Source organism: Teleopsis dalmanni, chromosome 2 (genome assembly GCF_002237135.1).
Source record: "Teleopsis dalmanni isolate 2A chromosome 2, ASM223713v2, whole genome shotgun sequence".
Lineage (NCBI taxonomy): Eukaryota > Metazoa > Arthropoda > Insecta > Diptera > Diopsidae > Teleopsis > Teleopsis dalmanni.
Window position 1 is genome coordinate 53,510,551 of NC_051847.1, and position 14,217 is coordinate 53,524,767.

A 14,217-nucleotide genomic window follows, 5' to 3' on the forward strand; every position below is an offset into this window, starting at 1 on the left:
AACAAAAACAATGGGGTGAACCAGCAATTGATCTGGTTCACTTTCTGGTTCAATGTGGAATGTGTGTAAAAGATAAAAGTGGAACGCATTTTAATGCAAATGAGGTTGGCAATGCGATGCAACGGTGCAGTAAAATTATAAAGAAATCTACATTTATATTTATTTATTATTGATTTTATTTATTTATTATTTATTTTATGTACTTACATATTTATTTAATATGTCATTATTATTTATTTCTTTGTTTGAAGTAATGTTTTAATTATTACTATTACTATAAATTAAAATTATTAAAATTAATTAAAATTATTACTTTAATTATTTACGTTTTATTTTTATTATTATTAAATAAGTGTTGTTTGATAATTTATGAAAATCAATTAATTTGAAATGAATATATAAACATTAAGTTGAATACATTTATTTAATTAAAACAGAACAATACATAAGGAAACAGGCTCTCCAACATACACGTTTATAAAAAAAACCATTTTCATCGCAAACTATCTGCAAGATTAAGCTATAGTCATGCTTTCTTTTGAAATAAGCCTATTTGCTATGGTGTGGTGCATTTATTTTTACATGTGTGCTGTCTATGCAACCAATTACTAACGGGAATTTTTTCGAAGTTTCCACTTTTGCATTATTAGCAAGTGCGTATTTTATAAATTAGTGTCCAATTGATATACGTTAAACACTAGTTCTTTTATTCTCCATACAGAAGCTCTTGGTATGCCAAAACAAATACCAAATTCGCAAAAAGTATTCATATTTGCCATATACCACAAAAATATATAAAATTCCTTCATTGCTCTCGTCCGATTGTGATCATCACGGTTATTTTGCATTTGCTGATTGGAATTTATTAACAAATCTATTAAAATATGAAACATAATTAATATATAGCAATTGTATTTTTTATGTGCAAATACCAATCAAATAATCTTTAACGAAAGAATTACTGATCGTTTCCACAAAACTTTCACTATATCCATGCTGATGCACTTCATCCCTTGAGTTTAATACACTTGAACTAGTATTTAAAAAGAAAATGGAAGAGTCAGTTTCGCTCGATAATTCTAATAAAATCTGCAATTTTCATTTATTTACTATAGAATTAAATTTAAGTTTTTAAGTAAATACTAAATAAAAACTTACATTTCATACTTCAGACATTTCAACAGATTTTATTTATTTTCCATTTTTTAGATTTTTTGTATTCAAAATTTTCTCACTTATTTTTTTAGCGCCAAAATTATTCACATAAATCAAAAAATTTTGTACACAAACCCAACTGGCATATTTCATGCGTTGCCAATTATTTTCAAACGTAATCCGTATCGTTTCAGCAAAGATGATTCAGATCATTGAGCGGATCATGTTTGCTGAAACGCAGCTAAAGATAAAGAAAGGAAACTGAGAGGAAATTTTGATTCATTGTGCCTCTTTGTATAATGTCACAAAAAAAACTCTTAACCGATTTTTAACGTCAAAAAACCAAAACAAACAATGAAAATTCCCCGAAAAGTGCTCATATTTTAGCAAACATCGTGGTGAGTAGGGACCGGATGGGTAAATTAGTAAGACCGGGTGGGGAAAATCATCTCGCAAAATTGTCTAGCATTAGGCTTTTTGTTTTTGTACTGCGCGATATTTTCACCTCATTACATAAAATTTTGTATATTATTTGAATTATCCAAAAAATTGTATACATGATATTTCTACTATATGCATAAGGAAAATTGGTTTAAATTTGTTTTTGTACTTACTAATTATGATTCAAGCGAACGAGTTGAATGAGTAAAATCAAGAACAAAATGGCCTGTCCTTACGCTGTATATGTTGTCCTTACGGTTATTCATTATTACGCTAGTAAATCATTTTAATGATTTTAGAGTTTGAGGTTGAGTTTGATTTTTATTTCGAAATAAACTTTATTCACACATGTGGACTCATTATGACGCATTGAAACGTTACAGAATTTTATGGTATATGAGCCGAGATGGTTTCGCCTCAATATAACTTTATAACTATTATAATTTTATAACTTTATAACTTTTTTGTAGATAATCTTAAATGAAAGATAAATAACGACTAAAAAGTATAGAAATATGGAAAGTGTTTTTAAAATTTTACGTTCTACATTTACAATTCTTTAAACTTGTTTATTTATTGATATAACCATCTCTTATACTACATATATGCCAATAATATTACTACTGTTATGCTGCTCTTATACTATATATCTACTCGTGCCTACATTACTTCAATTTAACATATTTAATAGATTTAAAAGTTGCATTGCGCCAAAGTTTAAAAATATCTATTTAGGGTGTATTCTATTCAAAAATATTTGACTTGACATTTAAAAAAAAACAGTCTTCATGATCTTCCTAGCTTCCTGGTTCCTTCTTCCTAGTTCCTTCCTTGTACTTTTTATTTCTTCTTGTTCTTCTTTATGCCTTTAAATAATAAATTTAATTTTATAAGTCGGATTAAGGTTTGAAAGTAACTTTAATCAATCATCTAGTTTTTTTTTAACAAAAAAGAAATATGATATCAATTCAATAATTTATTTATTTATCACTAAATCATATATCATTTCTAATTTTTATCTTGTATATTGTCTTTGGAATAGTTAAAACGTGTCAATAATGTAACATTTCTTTTACACATAAAGGAATATACAACCAACATGCTACAAATGTGGGTGTATGCTAACCATGAGTCATCTCATAAACTGCTACAACAACCCAACCTACGACAAAAGCCTTTTCAACGCAATCAAGAATAGTGACTATAATATAATAAAGCTACATCTATCCAAAGACATTAACTGAAATTTAGATATAAATCTTAACATGAGTGTAAGCACAGGGTGAAGGACCTAGCAGTCTAGTACTTTATTCTTAGTTAACTTCAAAAATAATTTTAATGTTAACTTACAAATTAATTAATAAAATACTTTTACACCAGCTAAATTAATGCATTTTCGTACTCAATTTGCGAATAGTTTCCAAATAACGCAATTACTCATCATTCAATTGCGAAAAACTTCTTTGTGGTAACGTGTGCAAGTGTTAATAAAAATAACGAAGGCATTTTTGGATATAGTTTTAGATATAGTTTTAATTGCAATCATGATGATGACTATCAAGGCGAGTCGAAGTATAGAATACAATAAAAAATATTAGATATTGAATTATTTAACAAAAAGGGGCCTACAGCTGGTTTAAAAATATATAAAAACCATTATAAAAAAACAGGTCGGTAAATAAATAAAAAATTGTATATTTTTGAAAATTTTAAATAAAAAGTAAAAATAATCTAATTAGTGTAGTTGGGTTTATTTTTATAATACATATTGTTTAATAATTTTTTAAAATTTAATATAATTAATTTTGAAACTTAATCTTTTTAAATTTTTGAGAAATTTGTTATTCATTATCTTTTTTGGCTTTGATTCATTGTTTGCTATTTAAGTTGAGTTAGTGTAAACACCTATTCATAATTAGATAACATATATTAGAGACGGCTAATAGTGCAGTGTAAATATAGTAAATAAGTAGTAATTTAGTATGAAAAAAATTGTATATTGTTTTCATTTTAATACTTTTCTATTGAATCAGTAAATTTCATTTTTACTGTCCATGATTTTTTTTATGTTATACATATGGGGTTTTAGCTTCCTTAAATTTTTCGAATGTCTTTTGGATTTTTCTGCGCTCCACGCATTATAATTTTTATTCTTTATCATCTTTGTTTGATTTTGTTGAATTTGTGGTAGTAGAATTTCAAAAATTGGTCTTAAAAATGTAAAATAGACAATTTCCGCTATTGAAATAAAGCCGAATCCCATAAATAGGCCCATTATACCACCAGTATTAGCTGTAAAAATTATGTATATATATAGTTACAATGTTTAAAGATTTCCTTTCATGAAAATGATAGACTTACATAAAAATTCAGTTAATCCGATATATATATTTCGAAGTTCACCATAAAAAACAGATTCGCGATAATAAAAATGTAAGATGGCTATATTTTCGGTGACGTTAGTTTTATTCATATTACGTAAAATAACACTAGGTATTAAGTAATTTCGTTTGGCTAAAGGTGATGAAAATGTATCTGCTATAAAACTAAGATCGAAACAACTTGGTAAACATTTGCTGCGGCAAGTAATATTTGTTTGAACCATCCAGACCAACTCTGCATCCTTTACACAAAAACTCTCTTTAGCAGTGCATATGGTCGAATTTGAGTACACCAATGGTAAATTATATGGAATACAGTTACAGTTTTCGTATACATACTGAGATTGACACTCGCTCTCACAATGGCGTCGTGTATAATATTTATAATAAAGTAGTTCTACTTCATTTTTAAATAGACATTGACGTGAATCAATTGCTATTGATCTTATACTTTCTACTGCCTCTGTACGTACTGCATCTATACGAACTCTTGTCTCATAACCTATGGGAATTGTCAAACCTGTTTCCTTAATATGTGGAGTTTCAATTGGATTGTGGAGAGAAACCTTTAATGTAATTTTTAAATATATTATATGCATTATTGTTGTTATTATATTATTAACTTAATTTCAAAAAGCAATTTCTCTGATCAAATTATTCAAAAACAAAAAAAAAATCATATCGAAAGGTTGTTCATTTCTATCATTAATCGGTTATCATGAAAACTTGAATATCATTTTATCGATATTCGTTTCATTAATGGAGCTGTCCTTAATCGAACATTTATAATTATTCGAATAGTTATAAGTATTTTTTTGTATTCAATAGTTCGAAAGTTTATTATTCATATATTCGAGTATTAGATAATTTGATATATAGTTTTGAAGTTGGATAAGTTTTCAATTCTATATAATTGATATGAGGGCTATTTAGCAAGTTAGTGATATATTATAGGAAATATGAAGTAAATTTTGGTTCCCTTTAAACTATATGCTTGTGTTGTTATTTCAAAATTTTAAATGATTTTTTCTTAGTTGCAAATCTGAATTAGTTATTCGATCGAAATTTTTTCAAGCAAGTCATTTTTAATAATTGGAAATATGAAATACATTTATTAATAGAAGTAAACTATTTCGATAACTACTGTAGTATATTGGTGTGTCTACATTTTATATGTAATCATAAATTGATAAAAAAATATGGATTACGATGAAATTTTTGTATATACTGTTTGTTAATAATTACTAGGATACGTTTGAACATCTTACTGACAACTTTTCGGAAATGTTGAGAACGTTGCTGTTGGCAATTATTCTATATAAGCAATTCCCTCAGAAAATCACACGGATACACTTTATCCGAATATATAAGTAAGCCAGAAAACTCAAAGAAGCCCATTTTATAGATATTATTTGGTTATAAATACTGGACCCAGGGGGCCATTAACAAACTGGTGTATCTAGCCACGCTTTTGTCAAAAGCTGTTACTTCAATTGGGCGTCCCGGGTGCTTAGCATCTTTGTTTCTAATGCAACAGAAAATTCTTGTGCATGTTTAATTGTTGTTAAAGTAACTTTTGCTTTAAATATTGCAAAATAATGTAAAAGTTTAACCAAAAAAATATTTTAAAATTTATTTAGTGCAGTTATCACCGACTAATCCAACAGCCTTGGAACAAAACATATTCATATGCTCTTATTTGGTATATGTATGTATTTTTACTACTTTAAAATTTATTTAAAGGTATTTTATTTTTTTAAATAAGCAACGTTTGTCTATTGTTTTTAGTATATAACATATTATTATTAAATTTTTTTTTATAATTTAATATTACCTTAAACCCAGCTCCATTTGTTGATGAACATGTATATTCGTCTATTTCAGCATTTAACATTAGAGACATACCCATGCTTACCCCGGTACCTGTACCAAAATGTTTGTAAAATATTTTATTAATTAATAACTGAGACAGATAAAAACCTTTGGCTGGTCTCGGATAATAACTTTTTGATAAATTTGTGTTATAACCAGTTTCAGGATCCCAGTCCACAGGTTGTGTTTTATCATTGTTTGTCAAATTTTTGATTACTTGAAAGCTAAATGAATATGTATATATAAGAGTCAATTTAATTAGTTTTTAAATCACTTTTACTGTATGTTAAATACCTTCCTTTGTATAGAAAATCAGGATGTAATACATTAAATACGCAACATAATCCTTCATCAGTTACTACTTCCTGAAACAAATCACTACAGTTGAAAAGAAAGGCATTCATTTTACATGCTATAAGCATTCTTGAACATGGTTGAGCGTGCTATCAGAAGAAGATGCATTAAAACAGTTTAAATAGATATATAAAAAATTAAGTATTAGCAAGGGGTAAGATATATTAAGTTATAAAACACAGCAGGAAAAAGATACATTAAAACATTTCATTAGTAAGTATTAAGCAAGTGATTTGAAAATCGGTTTGGATTTTAAATATTTTGGATTTGAAGACAATTAAGTGTTAAAATTAAAGTAAAAACTAAAACTTATAATGAAATTTTACAATATTTTGATTAGTTGTGTTAAAATATCTTTTCTCACCTGTACTAAAAATTCTGTTAAACTCAAATTATTATTTTTAAAACTTGGTGATTCGTACAATGCTCCCTCCAATTCAACTTCAGAATAGCAAAGTAATTTCATTACAGCACCTTCAACTGAATCGCTATTTAAGATTACAATTAGTTTTTCTAGTCTAAATAAATTAATTAATTTTATATACTCGCTGTAATTTGAAACTTTACTCAGCAGTACTTGGTTCATATTACAAATTGTAATAGCTGGAAAAGGTACTTGCAATATTGATGTTGGTTCTGGACTTACACCTATAATAACTGGAGTATTGACCCATTTTGCATAAATATTCGATATTAAATTTATAGCAATTACAAATGCTGTCACAAAAGAAATTAAGAAAAACAATCTACAAAAAAGAATTATTTAATAGTTAAATATGACATAGATATATGTCAAAAAAATTGTAAGACCTCTCCCAAATAGTAATCGTTGTATCAGCCACAAATTTTAATCCATGTAAACTTGTTTCGGACATAAACTTTCGTACGTTACTCATGCAATAATTTCGAAAAATTTGTTGTTTTTTATTCATATCCATCACAGATGACACTGATAACTTTATTATATTTTTTTATAATCTATAATTCGAAAATAAACAATCAAACCTCAAAGAGCTTCAATATTGAAATGACACTTTTACTGTACATTTTCTAAATACTCCAATCAATTTAATTAATTAAATTTTTTATACTGACATAATTAGGTTCACAACTAAGAATGCAATTAAAAATGTTATATGATAATTAACTAAATATACTTAGGAACTGTAATTAAGAATAATTTACTGTAATATGCTTTCAAAAAAGTTAAGTTTCGATTACATTTAAAATGTCTTATATAAACCTTTAAGGGTTTTTTGGTAAGACGTCAGATATAACATTTTTTTTTCGCAACTTAGAAAATTAAAGTCCTTTTTACTCAAATGTCAGAATTCTAAATAGTTTCTTTAATTTAAAAAGATTTATCTTTGTTTTAGTTATTCATTACTTCTTCTATTTCATACAAAAAAGAAAAATAAAACTATGCCAGCGATAGACTTCAGACTCCTTCATCGAATTTTTTTTGTGTAGTTTCTAATGAATATTTTATCCATATCAGATGAGAACGATATTGTTCGATAGCAGATCTACTTCTCTACTTTTCGGTGAAAAATGCAGTAGAGGGTCACCGCATCTTTGCTGGATTAGATGATTAGGTGGTATGAAGACTGTTACTAGTAATACTGGTAACTGACGACAGCACACTTCAGTCTGCCAGGCGGAGGTCACTGGACATCTGCTAATGACAATTAAAGGCAAACAACAAAATATTTTTTGGGAAAAGATTAGTAAAGAAGAATATGGTAGACAAATAAATGTACTTTTTTGAGCATTATTTGAATAATTTTACATCCGATATGAAAGCGATAAATTCTTGTATTAAATATACGATATGAACGTGAAAAATCCTTAGATTAAATGTACTATATGATATGGTGTTGATTTTATATAAATTTTTATATAATCTCTCTCAATAATTTAAGAATTGAAAACCCATTTTGATTTATAGTTTTTTTTTTAAATATATTTATTTTTTTTGCCTCATTTGCTTAAGATATTTGCATTTTGCTGCAGCTTTCTTATTATAATTATTGAAAATAAGAGCAAAGTCCAAAAGACCTCCAACAACTTCAGAATACTCAGAAGCCGTTGATAACATCGAATGGGTAGATTCCCTCTCCTTTAGAACGGCTTTAATCCCAAAACTTTGTTCCTTCCTTTTCAGAATTGTATTGACCTCCTTTATTTGTTGATTTAGCTAAAATTTAAAGTATTACCAGGTATTTTAAAATGGTCAAACCTTAAATAATATTTATAGTGCGAACCTTAAACAATATTAGGGGCATATTTTTGCAACTAAAAACTGAAGCCAAATGCGCTCCAGGATTTTCTGGTTTATGTTTCATCAATTCTGCAATGGCAACTCTCAAGATGGCACGAATCTAAAATGTGAACATTTTACAGATCCTTTTTATATTATATATACCATATGAAATGTATTATTTTTACCTCAGGATTATGGTATAAGTAGTTCTTATTTTCTTTACGCAATTGTTTCTTAACAGATTTTACATCCTTATAATATTGGATGGCTTCAAGATTCCATTCGTTGAAAGTGCTCATAACTGTAAATTTTGATTTTAAGCAAATTTGACAAATTTTTTTAAACGCGTTTTTAAACTTTATAATTTTTTATATTATTTGTTAAATTTTTATAAAATTTGTATATAACGTTAAAATTATATATTAAACCTTTAGACTACTAGATATAAATTAATATATTACCAAATTGTAAGTATAGTATGAGTTATTCTCAGCTTTTAACTGTTAAATGTTTTTACAATGACAATACAATATGACTTTACTGGAGAAACTAAAATAATATTCTAAATTTTTTTAATTTTATGATTTCTTTCACAATCAGAGTTCCAAATCGATAACATTATAATAATATTTAAAATGATCAAATTTTTCAAAAAAAAAATTTGATTCGAGTTTCTTGAAATTTTCTTGTATTATTATTGGGCACTTAAGCTCACTTAAAATTCTATAGTAGAACTGGAAATGTCAAATCAGTTCATATGTGTGGATTGTAAAACTGAACTTACTATATGTAATTCTTTACCATTAATATGAATAATTAAAGTATAATGTCGATTGTGTGTATAATAGACAATTCTATTAGTAGGCAAATTAGTCTTATAATTTGTTATTTGACATTTATATATATATATAATATTCTTGATATCAAAACATTTCAGACACATAATGTAAAAATATATATGCCAAGATGTTTGGATCCACAAGGTATATATGTTGTTGATAAGCTAAACAAGATAGGTTGATATAATACGTATAATGATTTTTGTATGACAGTGTTGCAGTTGAAAAGGTTTAGAGATTGATTTTACTACTTATATATCTAATTAACTCAATAGGGCAAAACGATTTAACGATTTCCGTTCCTCTATCTGTTAGTATGACCGTTTGTTTGTTTATATACAAATCTGTTCATCTGTATAAACACAAACTACTTATTCTCTACCCTCGGGATATAGACCCGGTCACAATTGTTATTTCGTTACACCGTTTTGCGATATGTATTTCCTAAACTTTATACAAATAAAATGAATAATCTTATAATTTTAATGCATTATTGCAAAATTTGAATGTTTATTATATATCACAGTTTATTTAAGGTTGGTGTGCTCAAATCTTCAATCTGTTTACCTAGACATCTAAGTTTCAGACAATAATGAATATAGTTTTAAAAATGAAAGTTTTAAAGGGCTAGTATAATTTATTTTAATTTAAGACACAAATTTTATACGAAATCGGAACGCAAAACACTTAAAAAAGACAAGTGTGCTAAAAATGGAACGAGCTAGGTGTCCCTGATCTTATGTATCCAACAATGACAAAACTAGGATTTAAATTGCCACACGTATTTCAGATCCAGATTTATATCATTATGAGGTTCGTGGCTGTACGTTGACTTCATTTCATTGGATTGAATTTGCATGAAGGAGTTTGACAATTCAGTGTACAGATTGGAGGGCCGTAGAAACCAATGCACACGTTTATAGTTGTTTTCGACAAAAATAAAAATACGGCTATAATGTTAAATTTAGTTTTAATAATTTATCAATTTCAATTCATTTATTTAGTATACCATAAAAATAAAATAATGTGGTTTTATCAATACACCAAAAGAAAATTTGCACAATTGTAGCAGATTAAAAGCTAACATGTGGCCCACGTGCCATGCTTTGGACTACGCTGTTTTAGAGAACATTTTGACAACAAATCGAAAAGATCAAGTAGATCTGAAACGTTTTTCGGGAATGTATAATATAGAAAAAAAACACAACAAAATGTACGTCTATGGGTATAGGTACCGAGTTGGCAATATAAAGTTTAAATGCAATGAATACGATATATATGTACGTTATGAAATACAATGAAATGTTAATTGACAAAAAAAAAGAAAGCACTTCCTAATAATTTGTAATAATTTGAAATAGAGAACAATTTCTAAATGATTTATTGAAGTAGTTTTATTTTTTTTGGTGATTTTGTTTAATGTATTTACATTTTGCTTCAGCTTGTTTATTGTAATTATTAAAAATAAGAGCAAAATCTAAAAGTCCTTCAACAACATCGGAATATTCAGAAGCCGTTGACAGAATCGAATGGGTAGACTCCCTTTCCTTGAGAACAGTTTTAATTCCAAAGCTTTGTTCCTTCCTTTTTAAAATTGTATTGACGTTCTTTATTTGTTGATTCAGCTAAAATTTAAAGTATTACCAGGTATTTTAAAATGGTCAAACCTTAAATAATATTTACAGTACAAACCTTAAATAATATTAGGGGTATGTTTTTGCAGCTAAAAACTGAAGCTAAATGAGCTCCAGGATTTTCTGGTTTATGTTTCATCAATTCTGCAATGGCAACCCTCAAGATGGCACGAATCTAAAATGTGAACATTTTACAGATCCTTTTTATATTATATATACCATATGAAATGTATTATTTTTACCTCGGGATTGTGGTATAAGTAATTCTTATTTTCTTTACGCAACTGTTTCTTAATAGATTTCACATCTTTATAATGTTGAATGGCTTCAGAATTCCATTCGCTGAAAGTACTCATAACTGTAAATTTTTTTCTGAAGCAAAATTGCCAAAAATTTTGAGAATTTTGAATGATTTTAAAAATTAAAGAAATTGATTTCAATATTAAAATTAAATTATTAAATTAAGGTATATGAAAACTAGATTTAAATTTATATAATATTGCTATGATGATATAAAAATGAAATCGCTAGATTTATAATCCATTTAAATAATGTCTTCTTTTCCTGCACTAATTTACGTCTTGACGTAAGCGTTACACGATCGTCTGAAAGCATAAGAAAATTCGTAACAATCTCACATTCTTCTGCACTCAGTTCCTGCATTATATTTCGCGGATACGCCATTTTATTATGATCTTCTTTAACAGCGTCGTTTAGTGGTATACTTTGAAAATAAGTTTTGAGGTGCTTCAAAATATCATTTTTATTAAAATATATCTTACTTACATCGCCACTTCCCTCCATCGTTTCTTCAACAGTTTCGTCTATTGAACGCGAACGTTAATTTAATTTCTGAAGCTTTACATACGTGTTCATTGTATTTTGCATTTTGTCCTTGGAAAGAGTGGGTGATATATTTTTAGGTCGAGAAATTGGTGTTTTTTTCACAGTTTCTTTGTGTTGAATTATTTGTCAAACTGTCTTTATTGTCGTGTATCTCACTATTGCTGTAGATAGTAAAATCATTGCTATTACCTCTATTTTCTGTATACTTGTATTTTGATGTTAGTCGATCTACTTTCAAATTTTCTACTACTGCATGAATGGGTTGAAGATTTATATTCATATCTTCTCTGTTCTGGAGATGATAAATATGGTTTATTTCTGTGATTATGAGATCCGCCTTTTATAGAAACAAATGGTCTAATTTTATATTTTCTCTTATTATCAAGAAGGTGACAAATTATTTTTTCTTCTGTTTCTGTTTCTCCTGTTTCGAAAAGGATTGTAATATTTCCTTTCCTGTATTTTGTTAATGTTTAGATTAGGCTATTAGCAAATTATTTTGATGCCTATAAAATTTTTCAGCCTGTTTTGGAGAATTTTGAGACTGAAAATGTGATATTCCTTCACAAAAGCTTGAATTCTTATAATTTTTTTTAATATTTATAATTTAATTTTTGGATGCAGGAGGAGAAGGGTTTCTATATTTTTGTAATCATCCCTTAGAAATAATGGAAATTTATCTACATATGTTATATCTTTGTCATATATTGATTCTTGTGCTTTTCCTACAAATATAGTCTTCAAGTTTTCTGCAAGCATATTTCTTCCTTTAATTTTTCAAAAAGTAGTGGGTATCGAATCAAACACTTTTGTAACCGAAGTATTTTCTTTCATTCGCACTCTATGCACTTAACTATGTCAATATCAGGGTATAGCTCATACAGCACATCATTCTATCTAATTCAGTGCTCGTTGCCAATGCGTAAGGGTCCATGGATCTTTCAAAGAATTTTTCTTTCGAATGCTACTAACGTCTTCTCATCACTGTTGGTAATTGTTAAAGGTTCTACACCATACAGCAGCCGGAAAGAAAAAAGAGCGTGCTTTTTGTTTGTTCAGACAGGATTTTATTTCTTAATTGCTTATTTAGCCCGAGGTAACATCTGTTGACAAAAGTGATTTTTCGTTGAATCTCTAGACTGATGTCATTTTTGATGTTTACACTGGTTTTCAAATACTAAGTCTTTAACAACTTCGAATTTGTAGTTGTCAACAGTGACATGGGTACCAAACGCTCAGATATCTTTGTAGGCAGAAAGTACTCTATTTTTTATATACAAACCTATATATTTTGAATATAATAAAATAGAAGTTAATTTGTTGATTACACTTACATTTCTTTAAAGGAATAAGTATTATTTTTTAATACAAAATCCATACAAAATTCATTCAAAAAAGTGCTAATTAAGTGAATTGTAAAAGTAAACATAGATTAAAATTTTTAAATTGAAATGATCTAACGTTATTCATAATTTTTAATAATGGGAACACAAGTTGTTTTTATTACCATCGGTATAAATTTGGTAGTAATTATGATGACCAACGGCACGCTAGGTTTCTGCTTAAACTCTATCAGTCAATAAAAGGAGTTAAATATTGACAATTAAATATGAACATTTACGGGTTGTAAACTAAATTGTTGATGCACAGTGTTTTGATTATTTGTGTTATTTGCCCTCAAATGTCTATCTCCGTTGAACATAGCATAATAGGAAAACGGTGGTCTATAATTCCTCGGTTGAGGGTTGCTGTTTGCTTCTGTGGTTACGGGAAATGTGCCTGCGTTGTGAGTACGTAACAATAACAGTAAAAATAATAAACGATTATTGTGCAGTAATTGCGTTGCCGTAATGCTAGATTTCATTACACGCTACAGAAATAAATTACATGCTAAGTACTCAATGTCTATAAATTATTGAGACTAAAATGGAACGGATGGAACACATTTCAGTTTTTTTTAGTAATTGATTAAAGTTTGTTAAAGTTAAGAGCAAATGTTTATATAACAAATAGCATTAAATTTTTATTTTGATCTACAAATTAGTAGAAAATATTTTCTGAAGTACGAGTTAATATTTTACACCAAAGACTAAGTAATTATCAGTTTTATCAATAACACAAATAGCTTTTATTATTATTTAGATAAATAATAAAATAAATATATTTTACTTTCATAAGGGTTTTGATAAATTTAGTGATTTTGCGTTATATAGTTCCGCTGTAGTTATTTTACATACAACATATGTGCATTTCTTTTAGAAGCTGCAACAGTAAAAATGTGATCATGTAAATTAACTTAGAAGTTAGGATAGTCTTTTATTTGCAAGTCCATATATAAGAGATTTAAAAAAAGAAATTATATATTCTTAATCTACTCAATGCAACGTAAAGGCAAAGAATCTAGAGTACTCTATATTCTTTGGTAAAGGCAT

At 27.5% G+C, this 14,217-nt stretch overlaps 3 protein-coding genes across 3 annotated transcripts; all 3 read right to left on the minus strand.

Moving 5' to 3' along the window:
- Nucleotides 1–3,796: 3,796 nt before the first annotated feature.
- Nucleotides 3,797–7,135, minus strand: LOC119674558 (pickpocket protein 28; the record flags this gene model as incomplete). The annotated part of the gene is made up of 8 exons (XM_038085702.1): nucleotides 7,014–7,135; nucleotides 6,749–6,949; nucleotides 6,568–6,691; nucleotides 6,144–6,292; nucleotides 5,958–6,073; nucleotides 5,812–5,900; nucleotides 3,958–4,543; nucleotides 3,797–3,888 (listed from the first exon to the last, which is right to left on the minus strand). Coding segments are annotated over exons 1-8 (1,479 nt in total), but the record flags the coding sequence as incomplete, so codon positions are not given.
- A 1,013-nt stretch (nucleotides 7,136–8,148) lies between these two features.
- On the minus strand, nucleotides 8,149–8,830 carry LOC119683540 (the record flags this gene model as incomplete). Its single annotated transcript, XM_038097251.1, is given in 3 exon segments — nucleotides 8,149–8,400; nucleotides 8,468–8,584; nucleotides 8,652–8,830. Coding segments are annotated over 3 exon segments (462 nt in total). The 5' UTR covers nucleotides 8,766–8,830.
- Nucleotides 8,831–10,699: 1,869 nt separating this feature from the next.
- On the minus strand, nucleotides 10,700–11,348 carry LOC119674559. Its single transcript, XM_038085703.1, has 3 exons — nucleotides 11,182–11,348; nucleotides 10,998–11,114; nucleotides 10,700–10,930 (listed from the first exon to the last, which is right to left on the minus strand). The coding sequence occupies exons 1-3, from the start codon at nucleotides 11,293–11,295 to the stop codon at nucleotides 10,700–10,702; spliced, it is 462 nt and encodes a 153-aa protein (XP_037941631.1). The 5' UTR covers nucleotides 11,296–11,348.
- Nucleotides 11,349–14,217: the final 2,869 nt, after the last annotated feature.

Bases quoted from the DNA above. Each gene is read 5' to 3' on its own strand.
- LOC119674559 (XM_038085703.1), bottom strand. From the start codon at position 11,295: ATGAGTACTTTCAGCGAATGGAATTCTGAAGCCATTCAACATTATAAA. The intron at 11,115-11,181 runs GTAAAAATAATA...TTCACATTTTAG, and splicing joins ACTTATACCACAATCCCGAG to ATTCGTGCCATCTTGAGGGT. The intron at 10,931-10,997 runs GTTTGTACTGTA...TTTAAATTTTAG, and splicing joins TACCCCTAATATTATTTAAG to CTGAATCAACAAATAAAGAA.